At 35.3% G+C, this 17289-nt stretch overlaps 2 protein-coding genes across 3 annotated transcripts in view; both read right to left on the bottom strand.

Annotated features, from left to right (window-relative positions):
- The window catches only part of frmd5a (FERM domain containing 5a), a 146542-nt gene extending 133181 nt beyond the window's left edge, over positions 1 to 13361 (bottom strand). For both annotated transcript variants that reach the window (XM_016246709.1, XM_016246710.1), the window contains exon 1: positions 13042 to 13361. In XM_016246709.1, the coding sequence (XP_016102195.1) occupies positions 13042 to 13143 (102 nt within the window). In that variant the 5' untranslated portion in view covers positions 13144 to 13361. The remainder of the gene's footprint in view (positions 1 to 13041) is intronic.
- A 1058-nt stretch (positions 13362 to 14419) lies between these two features.
- LOC107562120 (mucosa-associated lymphoid tissue lymphoma translocation protein 1 homolog) overlaps positions 14420 to 17289 on the bottom strand; it is a 12031-nt gene continuing 9161 nt past the window's right edge. Inside the window, exons 8-10 of the mRNA XM_016246687.1 lie at positions 16642 to 16799; positions 15586 to 15702; positions 14420 to 14990 (exon numbers count right to left, since the gene is read on the bottom strand). Coding sequence (XP_016102173.1) covers positions 14673 to 14990; positions 15586 to 15702; positions 16642 to 16799 — 593 coding nt within the window. The 3' untranslated portion in view covers positions 14420 to 14672. The remainder of the gene's footprint in view (positions 14991 to 15585; positions 15703 to 16641; positions 16800 to 17289) is intronic.

The raw sequence follows: 17289 nt of genomic DNA, 5'->3' as shown, positions 1-17289 counted from the left end.
TCTTTATTCTATTGCATTTATTTGTGCTGTTGTTTGCAATTTTTTTATTTGTTCTTATTTTATTACTGACTTTTTACTTCAACTTTGTGTTGAAGAAAAGTAGATTTTTGTTTGTATATGCTGTCAATTATAGTTCTTAGGGAAAAAAAATCGGAATCGGCAAAAATCGGTATCGGCAGATCACACTAACAAAAAAAAAACGGAAATCGGAATCGGCCAAGAAAATTGCAAATCGGTGCATCTCTAAAAAATACAGTAAAAAAAAAAAAGTTTTAAATATTGCAAAATATTATTACAATTTAAAATAACTGCTTTCTATTAGAATATATTCTAAAATGTAATCTGTGATGGCAAAACTGATCCTTCAGAAATCATTCTAATATGCTAATTTGGTGCTAAACTATTAATTCATTATTGTTCTTATTATCAAAATGTAAACAGTTTTTCCTGTATAATGATAATAATATAATAATATAATAATAATATAATATAATATATACAATATAATATTGTATATTTCTAATTTAACACAATATTTGCTATTACAAATTACATTATCAGCATAAAAACATGAAAAAGTGAAAAATTTTAATATAAAATGGATGTCAAAATTTCTTAAGTATTCGGTATTTCCCCCTTTTGTGTAGAAATATGTCCTTTTGTACAAAAGAGTTCTTCAAGTCATACATTTGTATATTTGATTAGTGCCCTAGACAGAGCAGATTCTTAAATATTTCTTCTTTTATTTAATATCACAACTTTAATAATTATTTTAGATTTCTTAGTTAAAAAAATATTTAAAATAAAAATAAAAAAATAACACTAAGTGTAAGTCCATTGGTCCTCACTGTATATTTCAAAAAGCAACATTTATTAGTGTTCATATGAAAATTTGTTAAGAAGGCCATGTGGGAGGCCTGTGATATTTAGGCTTAGAATATTTTATATGCAAGACAGCATCCTCAAGCTTTTCAAACTCCTTTTGATCCATGACAGCAGTCTTAGGGTTCAAATCGGACATCTTCACTTTGAGGATTATCAACTTTTTTTCTATAAGCAACATAATTACAAGGAGACATCATTCATATAACCAATGCAGGGGCTTCGCTGCTGGAGCTGATGGGCAGAAAGTCATGATGAGGAAGACACATCCCACTTTTAGCCTGATCTGTTCAAAATAAAGCTCCTTAAAGGGCCAGGGATTATTATGAGTGAGATTTCTTTACTCAAGTTCTCTTCAACCTCCCACATGCACAGATATATACGCTTCACACACACGTTATAGCCATGGCAGGCTGAATCATTAAACCAGCTCACACACACACATACTCACACACGCTGTTTTTCAAAACACCAAGAGATTATAGAGTCATTAATTTCATTCATCATCCTCTCATAAGATGATTTCCGATGTGGAGGAGGAGGAGGCCAAAGAGAGCAGAACCAGCGGCAGTATATCAGGGCTTAAACCCATTTTAGAAACACGATGACAATCATAAGAAGCAGCTGCTGCTTGAAAAATATGGCATGAATTGCTGATAAAGTGCTCTGTGATGTCTGCTTATTTACTCTCTACGGTAGAACAAATTGTTGGGCTTAAAGAAATGTTTTATCAGAGAGTGTGATAATGTTGACCTGTCTTATTACATCATTTGGGCTAGTTAAACTGTCCTAACCAGGCATGCTGCGATAAGTTTCAAGCATCAAACTATTTGTCTTTGTGAATGTTTAAATGTGTTGTAACTAGGCATGGGCCAATTACCGGTTTCAAGGTATACCGCGATTTGAAAATTTCAGTTTCAAAACCACTCATATTTTCCGTTATACCGTTCCTGCGGTGTGCACTGTTTTTCATGTTTCCTCAAAGACTGAAAGTGTAGGAATCCCTCAGGTTGAGCGCAGTGTAGAGAGTAACATGACCCTCCTCCTCCTGTTGGTGCGAGCGAGAGGTCAGTCACGTGTGTGTAGGATGGCCGAAGCTTCCCCTGGAACTTACATGATCGGCAACCAGCCGTTTTTTTTCTTATTGCAACTAGTCTCTGTTCTGGACTGCATTGCAATGCAATCATTTTCCAAAATGTCATTTATGTGAAAATATGAAGTCTGTAAACGCCCGTTAACACAGGCCAGAGACGCTGAAGTCGGACTCAAAGAGAAAAATACTGTACTGTAGCAGGCACATCACTCACTGTTCATGATGCACAAACTATTGAAAGAAAATCCTCAATATTAATTTGGGGGTTTATATGAATGTGTTTTTGAGGGATACTCAAAAACACAAGTTTACGTGGTATTTTCTTTTCAACTCGTCTCTGTATAGTTCATATTAAAGCAGTGTTTCTGTGTGCAGCTGTTTTTTTACAGTGGTAACCAAGGAAACTGTATCTGGTGTTCCAGAAGCGCCTCCTGCTGTCAGAGAGTGAATCTGCGTCTCATTCAGAGCATCTGCTGTTTGCTTCGTTCAGGCATGTAGTAGAATTTCACAAAGCTAGTCAGAACACAACATTCTGTTTTTGCTTCAAATTAGGTTATTATTAAATGATATGAAATGATTATCATGTTCCTGTGACTCAGTGGTAGAGCATTGCGTTAGCAGTGCAAAAGGTCATGGGTTCAATTCCCAGGGAACACATATACTGGTAAAAAAAATTATAGCCTGAATGCACTGTAAGTCGCTTTGGATAAAAGCATCTGCTAAATGCATAAATTAAATTAATTAATTAATTAAAATTACATGTATATGAATTATATAACTAAAATTAAATAACTTTAATTAAAGATGTAGGTTAAATAAAGATGTCAGTCTTAATTTTTCTTCTTTTTAGGAAACAAATCAAAGAAAAAATAAACAAATTCTACTGTTGCTAATATTCTGTACGTTGCTCAAAAACAAAATATATTGTGTTCAGCTGATTTATTTTTTTTACCCAGTCATTTAAAAATAACACATTTAGAGCTGTAATGACAATACCGTGATACCGTGATATTTTTTCTTAAAGGGGTCATATGATGCTTTTTTAAAGATCATTATTTTGTGTATTTGGTGTAGCAGAATATGTTGACATGCTTTAATATTCAAAAAACATATTATTTTTCAAATACTGTACATTATTGTAGGTCATCTATGCCCCGCCTCTCTCAAACGCTTCGTTTTCTACAAAGTCCCTCCTTCCGACAAGCGCAGTCTGCTCTGATTGGCCAGCTGACCCAGTGCATTGTGATTGGCCGAACACCGCAAGCACTCATCGGAAATGTAACGCCCCTACCATAATCGTGACTCGCAAGCTTCATCTTTCAAAATAAATGTAAAGACAGAGCCCCAAAGGGGAACAGAGTTGCGTGACAGACACAGTGATGAAGCTGGTATGTGTTTCCAGTTGAACCCACTAGATGCGGCGCTGCTACGTTGTTCATTCAAAATATTGCAGAAAAGGAGAACAATCAATGAGATGTTGTTTACGTCAAAACCGAAACCAAACAATTCACACAGAACGCATATTTATCGCATTTTCTAGAGGGACATCTATCACCGTTGCACTTGCGTCTCGCACAAGAGGAGACGCAATGTTAAGAAAGCTATGTAAAATTAATGTAAGTTCAACTTTTAAAAAACATGTCTCAATACTTTATGGCGGTTTTCCCCATCCCACTGCATCTCAAGTTTTTAAATGAAGAAAGTATTCTTTGTGATTGGTTTTCGGTCCTTTGTATTAAACTATACATACATGCATTAGGGCTGGGACGATAAATCGATGCAGAATCCATTCGTGGATCGATTCTGAGATTTTCAGAATGCATTGAGATTCCTCTGGAATCGATTCTGATCTTAGATTTTAACAGCAGATGGCGCTGTAATCTAGTTTTTATCCGCACACTCAAATGCTCATGAAGAAGAGTGCTTAAGAGCGCTTGTGCGTTCGGCCGAGTCATGTAACGTAAATTTCACCTCAGCTCAGAATGTTTTTACTACGCGAGATTAATGTAAACACAGCCCACTGTGAACACCCTTGTAATTCGCTTCAACTTTTTCGAATTTTATGAATTATTATTTTAGGTTTAAGTGTGTGTAAGGATTTGGAAACAAGCAGAGTACGGCTGTTTCTAAAGCATGCAGTGCCATCTGCTGTTCAAAACTAAGCTCAGAATCGACTCAAGAAAGAATCGCGATGCATTCGGAAAATCTCAGAATCTATGCTGAATCATTTCTCGATTCGCGATGCATCGATTTATTGCATATATTCCCAGCCCTAACATGCATGATGCTGTTTTGTTTCTAATTGTTTAAGCAACTTTATTAATTATATAAGGTTTACAAACATTATTTTAAACATTATGCACTTTTTTAAATTTCACCTCAGCTCAGAATGTTTTTACTACGCGAGATTAATGTAAACACAGCCCACTGTGAACACCCTTGTAATTCGCTTCAACTTTTTCGAATTTTATGAATTATTATTTTAGGTTTAAGTGTGTGTAAGGATTTGGAAACAAGCAGAGTACGGCTGTTTCTAAAGCATGCAGTGCCATCTGCTGTTCAAAACTAAGCTCAGAATCGACTCAAGAAAGAATCGCGATGCATTCGGAAAATCTCAGAATCTATGCTGAATCATTTCTCGATTCGCGATGCATCGATTTATTGCATATATTCCCAGCCCTAACATGCATGATGCTGTTTTGTTTCTAATTGTTTAAGCAACTTTATTAATTATATAAGGTTTACAAACATTATTTTAAACATTATGCACTTTTTTTCAAAGATAGTCCTGTTATTTTATTATGCTTTGAAGAAACGTGCATAATATTTAGCTCGATGCGCCCTCTTGTGGCCTCAGAAGAGAAGCCAAAAGCTTTTTTCCCCGAACTGAAATTATGCCTTTTAAATTCGAATATTGATAATATTTAAAGGCACAATATGTAATTTTCGCCGCTGGAGGGCGCATATTCAAAATAAACAAAGAGACAAAGGCGTAGTTTGATGACGCTGTGACTGAGTGTGGAATCATGGGAGTTGTCGTCTTCATCCCCACAGCCGATGCAATCTGACGGGACTCGGGCAGAAATCATGTTCATGGATGAGCTAATGATTTATTAACGTAGTAGAATGAAGCAGGGTGAGGCTCAAAGCGTTGAAGTGAAACGAGGCCGCTGAACGAGCGTGACACACGGCTCGAAAGCAGCGGAGCTTTTATTATGCCACAGTCGATCGCTTCCGCTCCTTCCGGTCGTGCGTATGTGGGGTAAAGCAGCGCTGTTTTATCATACTAGATACATTTGAAAGTTCTGTTATAATGCTACTCTGTGCGGTTGTCACCGGTCTATTAAAACGCACAACATATTAAAGCGTCTTTGGTGTTTTCCGGAAAATCAAAGGGTTATAACATCATTGGCAGGCGACACAATGACACTATGGACACGCTCCGTGTCACTAGTTAAAATTGCTTATTTCGCTGGATTTAAACATTCTTTGAAACATTTGGGATAATGTAAGTACACAAGTCAGCAAAATATATAACACTGTTCTAGTGGTTTTTGGATATTTTAATAAAAAAATCTTACATATTGCCTTTACATAAAAAATTCGAATTTAGTTTTTCAGCCATTTTGACAGCCTTATTCCTCATTGCATCTACTTTCAGAAGGCTAAATAAAGTGCTTTTGCTTTCCCACAGAAACACACAGCATCTCCCTGACATGGCTGCATCAACACTACTGCGGTTCCTGAAACCACGCCTTCTTTCTTTGCATGAACATTTGGGCGGCATTATGCAAATATTTCCACATCGTGACGTATAGATGTGAGGCTGGGGATGCAACGATTATAGATTTTGTTGGTACGATTATTGTCTGAGGAATAATCATGGTTTTACGATTATGGCGATTATTATGCATTTATTAATTTCACAACATTACTAATGTATAATATCACATGAACACTCTTTAGATATTTGCTGGCTTTTGAAACAGAAATAACACAGTAACCAACAATACAGCACAAAATAATAATAAACAAAAGACAAAGAAAAGTCCATCTCTCTTATTGGAATTTTAAAAAAGTTAACCTCTGCTCTGTAAACATCCATGACAGTATTTCTCTTTTTGAAAATAATAAATGGAAATAGATCACAAAAGTATTTCATGTTTTCAGTTTGTACATTCTTTACATTTCTTTTGGACCTGGGGTAGAGACTTTGGAAACATGGTGAAAAAAAATCTTATGAATAATACTACAACAGGGATAGTAAATAACAAAGTTAATGAAGTATTTTTTATATATATTAACTTTATCCCACTGGGGAAACTGTTACTAATGATTTAAATAAACTGAAATATTATTGTAATCAACTGTCATCCATACATATTCATTTTAATAATCTTTATAATAATTCATATGATTTTACATGTGGCCTGAGAAAATCATGTCTATTATTTTGGTTTGTGAGATTGGAGATCGCGCTGCGCATGTATACAAACATTCAGGAGGACACAAACTTCTTGAGAACGCTGCCCCGCGACTTTTATTAATAAAATAGATTAAATAGCCTACTGGAGAGACACACAGACGCAGGTAGGCAACTGTCACCCCTCTCTCTCTCTCTCTCTCGATCGAATAATTAATTCAAGTAGCTAAATATTATAATTAATTAATTCAAATAAATGTGATCTTACCGCACTATTTAATCTCTTTCTGATCTGAATTGGGCAGAATGCTGAGCTAACGAGCCGTAGCTTCGTGTCAGGTTTTTCTTGCCTTCACGTCGTGCGTTAAAAATTGTTCAATGTACAGCTAGCCATGCATGATCCCTAATGTGTGTTGCTCTTTAGCAGCAGTAGTAGCCTTCGTGTCTCTGATAAGCATGTCATTTTAAGCTGGTGCACCTTTAGTGTAACTTTGTTTCCATTTTGCACAAGCTGCAACAGTTCCATTCCATGTAACAGAAACACTCGGTTTAGCAGAACCTTTACGATTAATTAACCGTGACGTTTTAAAGCGCGGTTAATCGCGAAACCGGTTAATCGCTGCATCCCTAAGTGGGGGTGTGTTTGAATGAGGAGTTTTAGCCCGGTCTTGATCAGCCTTCTCTTTTATGGCACTTTTCCACTGCATGGTACGGCACGGTACGGTTCAATTTTGGGGGGTTTTCCTAGATCTTATACGTGCACAAATAGCTACATAACACTAAAGAAAAGGAAAAATAGAAATCACATCATATTTTAAGACATAAATATTAATACTAAAATTGTACAGTTACACTATGATTTTTTTTATCAAATACTTCCATTTACAAAATTGCAATATATTTCTTATTTTGTTTAATATTTTTATTTAATCATAATCGCAACAAAAATCACTCCAATTTTATAGTCATAATGAACAAGTCATAAATAGTGGAAATAAGGACTATGAAAATTCAAGAGGAAAGTTTTTTTTTTTTTTACACCTTTGTACACTTTTTGGTAACTGAAAAATGGTAAATGGTATGGTTATACTCATTTTTCAATTTCTAATAATAATTCTTTCCAAATATAGCTATTCATGTCATCTGGTGAACATTTCTGTTTCATATACTGTATATAACAGAAAAATGTGCAATGACAGCTTTTTTCCCGATATTGTCTTTCTTGGAACGTAGTACAAGAGAATTATTGTCATGGTACTTTTAAGGTGTTTAATTGTCACTTTTTAAATCTGACAACCCCTGGTCACCATTCGCTTTCACTGTATGGAAACATTCTGATGGACTTGACAGAAAACAGGAAATGAAATGTTTTAAGAAAGACATGAGGATGAGTATAAGAATTGTATTCATTTTCAAGTGAACTATCCCTTTAAAATGTAGCCCGAGTACAGGAGATTTGTAACACAAATAAACTCATTACAAAGTTTGTACAGCCGCATTTCCGAGTTTCACATTAGCTGCAACGTGCTACACTTAACGCATTTAACAGTGTCTTACAGATTTCCGCATATCACACCTTCAGTTTCACAATCATTCCAGCATCGAAACGTTGCGTGCTGTAAAGCACATTAGCAACATGTTAAGGGAACCAAATTTCCACCAAGCTGCTACGACACACGAACAGTGTGTTTGCTGATCGTCAAACGAAAAACACAAGCTAGGCCAATTCACAAGCAGGTCTGAAGCCACTGGGGAGCTTTATAGGAAACTATCTGCCGGTGATGAAAGCACTTCCTGGAGTGAGTGAATCTCAGCATAGTGGGAACAAGATATTTGGAGTAAAGAGGGAGGGAGTGAGGGAGAGAATAAAAGGGTGACCTAGTTCAGCCTTTCACTCGCTCTTTCCCCGGTCTAGGTGTCCTGGAACCCTGAGGCCGAGCTGGCAGGCCTGAAACCAGTAAATAGGGACCAGCGGAGGGCAGAAAGGACGTTAAACAATGACTGTGCACTCTCAACCTCTGCTGCCAAGCTAGAGAGTTTGGATTATTCCCTGGCCACAGAGAGAGAGAGAGAGAGAGAGAGAGAGAGAGAAAGCTGGCAGGCTGCTCTGTCACAGTCTCTCCTCCATTACGTCACCGTGCCAAACAACACAGCACTGCTGCACACGGCACACCTGCTGCTGGCTGCACTGGATCGACTCCAGCTCCATATCAGCCCTGCTGCTCACCTTCCCTGCCTGGCACTCTCTACAGACACGCACAGCCCGGCTACAATTAGCACTCACAAATACCATAGAATAACTTTTACTATTTACTTAGTAGTGCTGATGCTGATAATAGTTTCTAGAAAGCACAATAATGCATGATATAATACCAACATATTTATTATATAATTTAATGAGAGCAAATATGATGTACACATCCTAAATTCAACATGTTGGATTTCATTTTTAATTTTAAAAAATGATATAATATATAATATAGCCCAATAATTATATTTAAAATATTTGATTATAATATTTGGCAAGACCGACATTTGTTAATTGTTAGTTGTTAAATGGCCAATTGAGAAAAATATATATATTATTTATTTTACTGTAAAAAAATAAAAGTTTTTTTTATAGGAAGAGATTATATGCTAAAGTAAAAACCTGTTAACTGGTTACCTTCCCCTAAAAATGTAAAAAATAACATGTCATACTAAAAAAAACGGTCTTCTTATTTTTGTACCGTAATGTACCTTAGGGCATTTTTGTTACATTTTTGTTATTTAGTTGCATTATTTAGTGTCATGTATGTTACCCTCATGGTGTTTTGTCTTTGTTTGTATCTATATGTGAGAATTTGTCATATTTTATGTACAGTGAACTCTGATTCATCAAGTGGCTTTCTGGTTTACAACCTGTATCATTATGGCAGATATAACAGTGGGTCTCTGTGATTTTGTGCTGTTGTTTATTAAAATATTCTGTAGCACAAATGTATAATAACTGCTTTAAAATAATAAATGACAGATCTATATACAGTGTCATCAAGTGTGGTTATTCTGTCAATATTTGGACATTTTGAGCAAATCGTAATCTGCCAATTGATCACCGTCTTAGACACAGGATGCCTTCAGATATTTCCCTGATAAGCCAAGAAAATGTCTTGAGATTCTTATAAGTGCTGTACTGTCGGAATATGATTACTCAGCATTATCATCACAAGGACTGAAAAAACATTCCTGTATCTGAAATATCCAACATATTCTCTTCCATGCTACTCAAAAATTGTTTTGCTTTCACTGTAAAACCATCCCAATACAGGCCTTTAAATATCAACAGGTCAACACGATGTGGAATTGTGGCAATAAAACAAACACTCCTTCCTCATAAAGACAGTTTAAAGTCTTCACTCAGGTGGCTCCTGAAAAATTCCTCTCTTTTTTTTCCTTCTTCTAATCCACTCTTACACGCATTGATTGTCTTGATGTGTCGAAACTGTATGAAAGCCCTGAGGGAGTGTGTGTCATCCAGGAGCCACAGTCCTCTCAGACTTCTGAGGGCTGAGAAACAGGATGCTCTCAGATTGACTGTAATGGAACGCGATCTGTGGGCTCCCGTTTCATTTCAAGCTACACATGAAACAAAGGCATCCTCAAAGAAAGACAAACAGCTGAATACAGGAAAAAATGCCAGCCTACACTTGACTGTATGTCTGCCTCCTATTAAAATAAATCTCATTAATCTCTGTTAATTTTCTTTTGTTTAAAAAAATATTATTATTCTTTTTGCTCTGTTTGAGGCAACAACGGTTAGACTTAAGGTGAAAACCTAGGAATGATTTAATGACATACTCAGGATTGTGGGGAACTAAATGTGATCAACTGCTGAAAAACATGTAGAGGTTGGTAATTGATATGAATATTGCATAAGTTAATAGAATAATAAGCCTTTATTATACAGTATCAACAAGACAATCAGATTAGTTTTTGAGCAAATTCATCTATGCACGATATTACACAATATTATTTTTTATGTAAAATAAATCAATATTCCTATCAAATTAGGGAAAACACCAAATCCCAATGTTAATAGTGCGACATCACTTTAAAAACTCAACAATAGTTAAGTCCTGAGGTGAAAACTTATTTTAAATTATTATTTGAATTATTTAAGCACATATTCAGCAATGTGTGAAACTAAATTTAATAATTCAAGAATCAACCGATGAAAAACTTGTAGCAGTTGATCCCTATCATGAATATTGCACAAGTTAATATAATAATTAGTCTGTATTTAACAGTATGAACAAGACAAAAAGTGTGATATATAGGCTAGAGGAATCAACAATCCCACCAAAAAAGGGTAAAACAGACCAAATCACAATGTCAACTGTGCAAAGTCCCTGTAAAAACTGCAAAAAAAGTTAATTGAAAAAAAATTTAAACTGAGTAATAAACTAAACCTTCTCCTTACTACACAATATTATTTTTTATGTAAAATAAATCAATATTCCTATCAAATTAGGGAAAACACCAAATCCCACTTATTTTAAGAATTATTATTTGAATTATTTAAGCACATATTCAGCAATGTGTGAAACTAAATTTAATAATTCAAGAATCAACCGATGAAAAACTTGTAGCAGTTGATCCCTATCATGAATATTGCACAAGTTAATATAATAATTAGTCTGTATTTAACAGTATGAACAAGACAAAAAGTGTGATATATAGGCTAGAGGAATCAACAATCCCACCAAAAAAGGGTAAAACAGACCAAATCACAATGTCAACTGTGCAAAGTCCCTGTAAAAACTGCAAAAAAAGTTAATTGAAAAAAAATTTAAACTGAGTAATAAACTAAACCTTCTCCTTAAATATTATGTGTGGATGATATAAAAAGACCTGTACAAATGAGAATAATCTTTACATAAAAATTAAATAAAATGGGAAAATTACTTTCAGTTTGGGATCATTGAGAAAAATCTATTAGTGAAAACTGAAAAGAGTGAAATAGTTAGGTTTGGTTGCAGTTTGTCTATCCCCAGTGTTTATGATGTAACCCTCCCTTCATCACGGAGTAACAGACCTCCCATAATCTGCCGGATTTCACACACTCCTGTACAGCCAGTGCTTTGCAGCCAGCCATCCATGCTGCTCTGCTAAACTGCTTGATTTACAAGTGCCCAAGGGGCAGTTTTGAAGACTAAAGCATGCATTATTAATGGATGTGTAGTGTTGACATCATGCCAGAATCCATACAACACTTTCCTGCTTATGGAGCAATTCCAATACTATGAAAATATACTGTAAAGGGGACACGTGCATTGCATATATTGATTCTCTAGAGTCGGTCCTGAAATGTTTACTACACACACCCAATCCAAGAGTGCTACAAGTGATGCCCATGCAAAAGTTAAAGGAACAATTCACCCGAAAATGAAAAATCTGCCATCCGTGGTGCGCAGAATGCATTTGTTTTCAATGTGGGTTTTTTTCTTTTTCTTTTTTCCCTGAAGCTGTCATTAACATATCCTTTTGTGTTCCACAGAAAAAAGCCAAAAGACTTTTTAGTTTTGGGTGCACTGTTCCTTTACACCAAAAAAAAAATCACCATGGATGCTCCTAAAACATCTTGAACTCACCCGTTATGGGTCGAAAAAAAAGTGCTTATAGAGAAGAAATTGCTAGTTTAAAATACCCAAAGCTATTTAAATAAACAAACCAGATGCTAACTACAACATTTACATTCCAGTATAGCAGCAGCAGCACTTCAGTGTTGTGCTGTGTGTTCTGATTGGTGGGAATAGACTAAAGCATGCATTATTAATGGATGTGTAGTGTTGATATCATGCCAGAATCCATACAACACTTTCCTGCTTATGGAGTAATTCCAATACTATGAAAATATACTGTAAAGGGGACACGTGCATTGCATATATTGATTCTCTAGAGTCGGTCCTGAAATGTTTACTACACACACCCAATCCAAGAGTGCTACAAGTGATGCCCATGCAAAAGTTAAAGGAACAATTCACCCGAAAATGAAAAATCTGCCATCCGTGGTGCGCAGAATGCATTTGTTTTCAATGTGGGTTTTTTTCTTTTTCTTTTTTCCCTGAAGCTGTCATTAACATATCCTTTTGTGTTCCACAGAAAAAAGCCAAAAGACTTTTTAGTTTTGGGTGCACTGTTCCTTTACACCAAAAAAAAAATCACCATGGATGCTCCTAAAACATCTTGAACTCACCCGTTATGGGTCGAAAAAAAAGTGCTTATAGAGAAGAAATTGCTAGTTTAAAATACCCAAAGCTATTTAAATAAACAAACCAGATGCTAACTACAACATTTACATTCCAGTATAGCAGCAGCAGCACTTCAGTGTTGTGCTGTGTGTTCTGATTGGTGGGAATCCAGAGCAAAACAAGCCCTCTCTATCCAAAAACACTCTGAGACCAAACATAATCTGAACTGCCTTTACAAGCCAAGACTCTTCCTAATCAAGCGAGCGTTGCAGGATTTTCTAAGGAGCTGGTTTTAGGGGGGATGCTGCTGGCACCTGCTATTAAAACCCACTGCGCACGCTTCTCAAAGCCTGCAACAAAAGGTCTGCTGCTCGCTGATTTTCGGCAGCACAGGTGCCGCTGGTGAGACTGACCTGAATGGTGCAGGTATACTCCGTATCATCCAGCAGCCTGACCGTACACAAGTATTCTCGCTCCAGGTTTCTGACGCTGCCACTCATCAACCGACTCAACATCTTCTCAAAGCGCGATCGCTGCTCTGCGTCCGGGACCAGAACAAAAAGCTCAAGCAATGTCACATCGACCAAACTCTCCGGTCGCCCAGCTGAAACGTGCTAACCGAAGCCGACAGCATCTTTGAGCAGATGTTCGGGTGAGTGTTTTATTTTCTGTTATTGCGAACAGGTTCCTCCAGCACGCATCCAGGTCCAGATTAAGTCGCTGTGGTTACGAGCAGACAGTAGCAGTTGACCATTCACCGCTTGATATTTGAGCAAGGGGGCGGGACCACAGAAGCTGATTGACACTCCTTCGAGCCAATGGTTAAGATCTCCCAATAAGGACGCGTTTGAAATGGACAATGAAAGATCGGGGTGCTGCTGAGTATTTGGAGGTCATTGTTGTCCAATAAGATGCTGGACAAAGGTAGTAGTAAGTTTGTAAGGAATACTCTATACTCCGATTAATTTCCTGGAGCAATATTTTTTTCTTCATTTGGCAGAACGAGTTAGTAGCCTATCAATAACAAAATCAAAGAAGTATCTTACAAAATATTGCATATGTCTGGCTAAACATGTATCGAAAAGATAGATACATGAAAATGAAACATTTAGGCTACTAATGAGTTTAAATATTTATTCAAATTACTTTTAAAATGATTTAGAAAATTATATTGGCATGTTCAGGATTTCTTTATATTTTAATGGCACTTTTGTATTTTTTTGCTCAAATTTCTCATTTTAATAAATGAATCATATTTTCACATAAATGAAAACAAACAAAAAAACACTGAAAATGCACTAATGTAAAAGTAAATGAATATAAAATATAATGTGACTATATAATATTAATGTATTAATGTTACTGTATATATCTTTTGTCTGTGTTTTTCTGGTATTGAATAAAAAAAGGTAATCTTTTTGAATAAACATATCATTTAACATATCTTTTACATGCATATCTTTTTGAATAAACATTTTGCATACATTTAATCTATAATTTTATGCATTTAAGTTTCATGCAACCTTAATTTTAAATTATCTGTAAATGTGATATGACTTAAATTTAAAATGCCTGTAAATATTGTTAAAAAATATTTTATATATATATTTATTTATTTATGGCCTAATCCAAAATACCTCCTGATTTTCCATATTTTCATAAAACAAATCATAGAAATGTAGCTGTATCTTCTAATATTCATTTTTCTATGAATATAGAATATCTTAATATCAATAACTGCATTTGAATATGAAATTTCATCACACAGGAAAACTACAGAAGTAGTACTTTATTAGTTATATAAGAAAATTACACTTAATTTGATTTACAAATAATTTGTATAAATATTTCTACATTTGCATGAGAACATCTTCCTTTTGTTGCTCTCTCTCTCTCTCTCTCTCACACATACACATTTACTGTATCGCAACTGGTAATTAGTAAGCAAAAAGTAAATAATTCATGTAAGAAAAATCCTTTGTTGCATCAAAACAATGCCTTACTGTGTGTGTGTAGAGGGACGCAACATCACATAGTGAATTCATTAGTCATTTTCATCATTCTCCTCTGGTTCATTGCTGCTCGTGGAGGTGGATTTGGCTGAACTCTGTAATCGGTTCTCAGCCTTGCGTGTGTAGGGCTGACCAGGTCGAGGATGGTTCTGATGATGAGGATATCTTATGTTGGACATGTGGTCCACAGTATGGACACGGCTCTCTTGTCTCCTGTCCACTGGCCTCATCTGATTCAGCTTGCAGGAGGCAATGAGAGGCCTGCCTATGTCCAGCTCTTTGCTCTCAGTGAGACGTTCTTTAGTTTGTGTGTGGGTGTAGTGCAGTGTCACTTTGATCACCAGAGATCCCTAGGAAGTTTGAATAAATTTCAATTATTTAATGTCTCTGAACAGTATTTTTGACTTCCAGATATAATGCATTATACTATATCAGTGGTTCTCAACAGCAACAATGATATTCCTGCAATAAAACTTTAAATATATGAATATAATATAATATATAACATAATACAATATAACACAATATAATATCATATCATATCATATCATATATGTTTAGTTTTTCAATGTCCCACCACACCAAATACTTTGTGGTCAACACAAAAACATTGTTTATCCTTGTTCCAACTTATATTTAATGTAGTCTCCTTTTACCTTGCATAGTTTTGTTCTTTTATTTATTTATTTTTATTTCGTTTTTTTATTTTACAAGTTCACAACCCTTTTACTTTTTAGTAAGTTGCATTTTATCAGTTGCATATTACATGCTGTCCAAAACCCTATTATGATTATTATCTGTGACCCATTTTGGGTTCATGATCTACCAGGTGCAAACCAACCGTTTTAAATTGATCATGTGTGTTTCAGTTCTCAATGTTTTAAAATGCATTTCAGTTCTATACCACTATTTTTCTTTCCAAAGACAAAAACTCCTTAAATGTACCTGAAGTCTTTGAAGGCAACATAATCTGAGGGTGCAGTCAGGAGTTTCACCACTGTTCACAAGCAGACTGTCCATTTCTTCTGATCGACCAGAACCTGAGAAAATGTCCTGCATTTGCTAAAAACAAAAACACATCACCACTTAAATTGTAATCGAGCAAGCAGGTACCATAAGGGTATAAATTGAATGTCAAACTGTTAATATACCCAAGGACGTATTACATGTTTTCACCCCTGGAGGTCAGTAGATCCACAGTTTTGTTTTCATCCTACTTTCTTTATGCTGAACTTCCTAAACTTCACATTTGCAGTAGAGCATCACATTTTGTATGTTAAATATTTAATGTGTAATCTATTGTGAAAATAAAAATGTAGCTAAATACATAGTATATCAGAGGAAAAATTTCCTAAAATCTTGCTATATTTTAAACTGACTTGCCAATTCAAAACAAATATATTTGAGCTTTTGAGAGCATTCAGGTTTGCTTGTTTTAATATGAATACACACACCCATTATGGGTTCAAACATTATGGGTCCATAAAATTACTACACTTTACACTTTAGTATCAAAAGTACTAAAAAATAAAAGATAAATAAAAAATAATGACAAAAAGCACATGCAATTACTAAAAACACAAGCTAAAATTAAACTATAAAAAAGCAAATTAAAAATGAATAAATACTATAATATTATACAAATAATCCTGAAATAACACCGGTTATGAATTATGATCAAAATATGCAACCAAAATCTTTTACAACTCGAGAGAGTTGGTGAGCAATGCTTAATACAAAATATAAGACATATTTTGTCTAGAACAGACTCAGGAGTGAAAATGGTTTTGTTTTATTATTTGCTTTAATGTTCAATGCCACTGCATGAACCTCCTCCATAATACATTCATGAGTTTGGGAAACTTTAAGAAGCAAATTCAAGTACAAAACACTATGAAATCAACCCTCTTTCCTTTTCCGTCCTGACTCTTATATCCCCCTAGTGTATGCGTGTGTATGTGGTTAAGTCAGCGAAAGAGGACATGAAAAGCTGTGACTTACTGGTTCACTCTCAAGAATCAGAGTGCAGTCCTGGGCCATAGCGCTTGAGTTCCTCACTGTAGCAAACACAACCAGGACATTGGAGAACAGGGCAGAGAAACTCAGCTCCACCTTAACACCACAGTACTGAAAGTCCAGAGACCTTCGGCAAGGAAGAACTGAGAAAAACACCAATTTACTTAATGGGAAAAAAGGAATTCAACATTGATAATAATAAGAAATGTTAATATATTAAAATATAAAATAGATTATTAATTATTTTAAATTGCAATAATATTTCACAATATTACTATTTTTACTGTATTTTTGATCAAACAAATGCAGCAGCCTTGGTGAGCATAAGGTATTTCTTTCAAAATATTAGAAAATCTTGCCAACCCTATAGTCAATATAGCAATACTGTACAAGCTGGTACATGCAAGCGTGTTTAAAACGTGTCAGAATACATGTTCTGCTCAAATCAACAAAATGGGGCTGTTCTCATATTCAAATGACAGTTGTTAAAGGGGTCATATGATGCGATTTCAAGTTTTCCTTTCTCTTTGGAGTGTTGCAAGCTGTTCGTGAATAGATAAGATCCCTAAAGTTGCAAAGACTAAAGTCTCAAACCCAAAGAGATATTCTTTATAAAAGTTAAGACTCGTCCAC

This window comes from Sinocyclocheilus grahami, unplaced genomic scaffold, assembly GCF_001515645.1.
Source record: "Sinocyclocheilus grahami isolate Dianchi unplaced genomic scaffold, SAMN03320097.WGS_v1.1 scaffold808.1, whole genome shotgun sequence".
Taxonomy (NCBI): Eukaryota; Metazoa; Chordata; class Actinopteri; order Cypriniformes; family Cyprinidae; genus Sinocyclocheilus; species Sinocyclocheilus grahami.
This window is presented reverse-complemented; position numbering and strand designations above follow the sequence as displayed.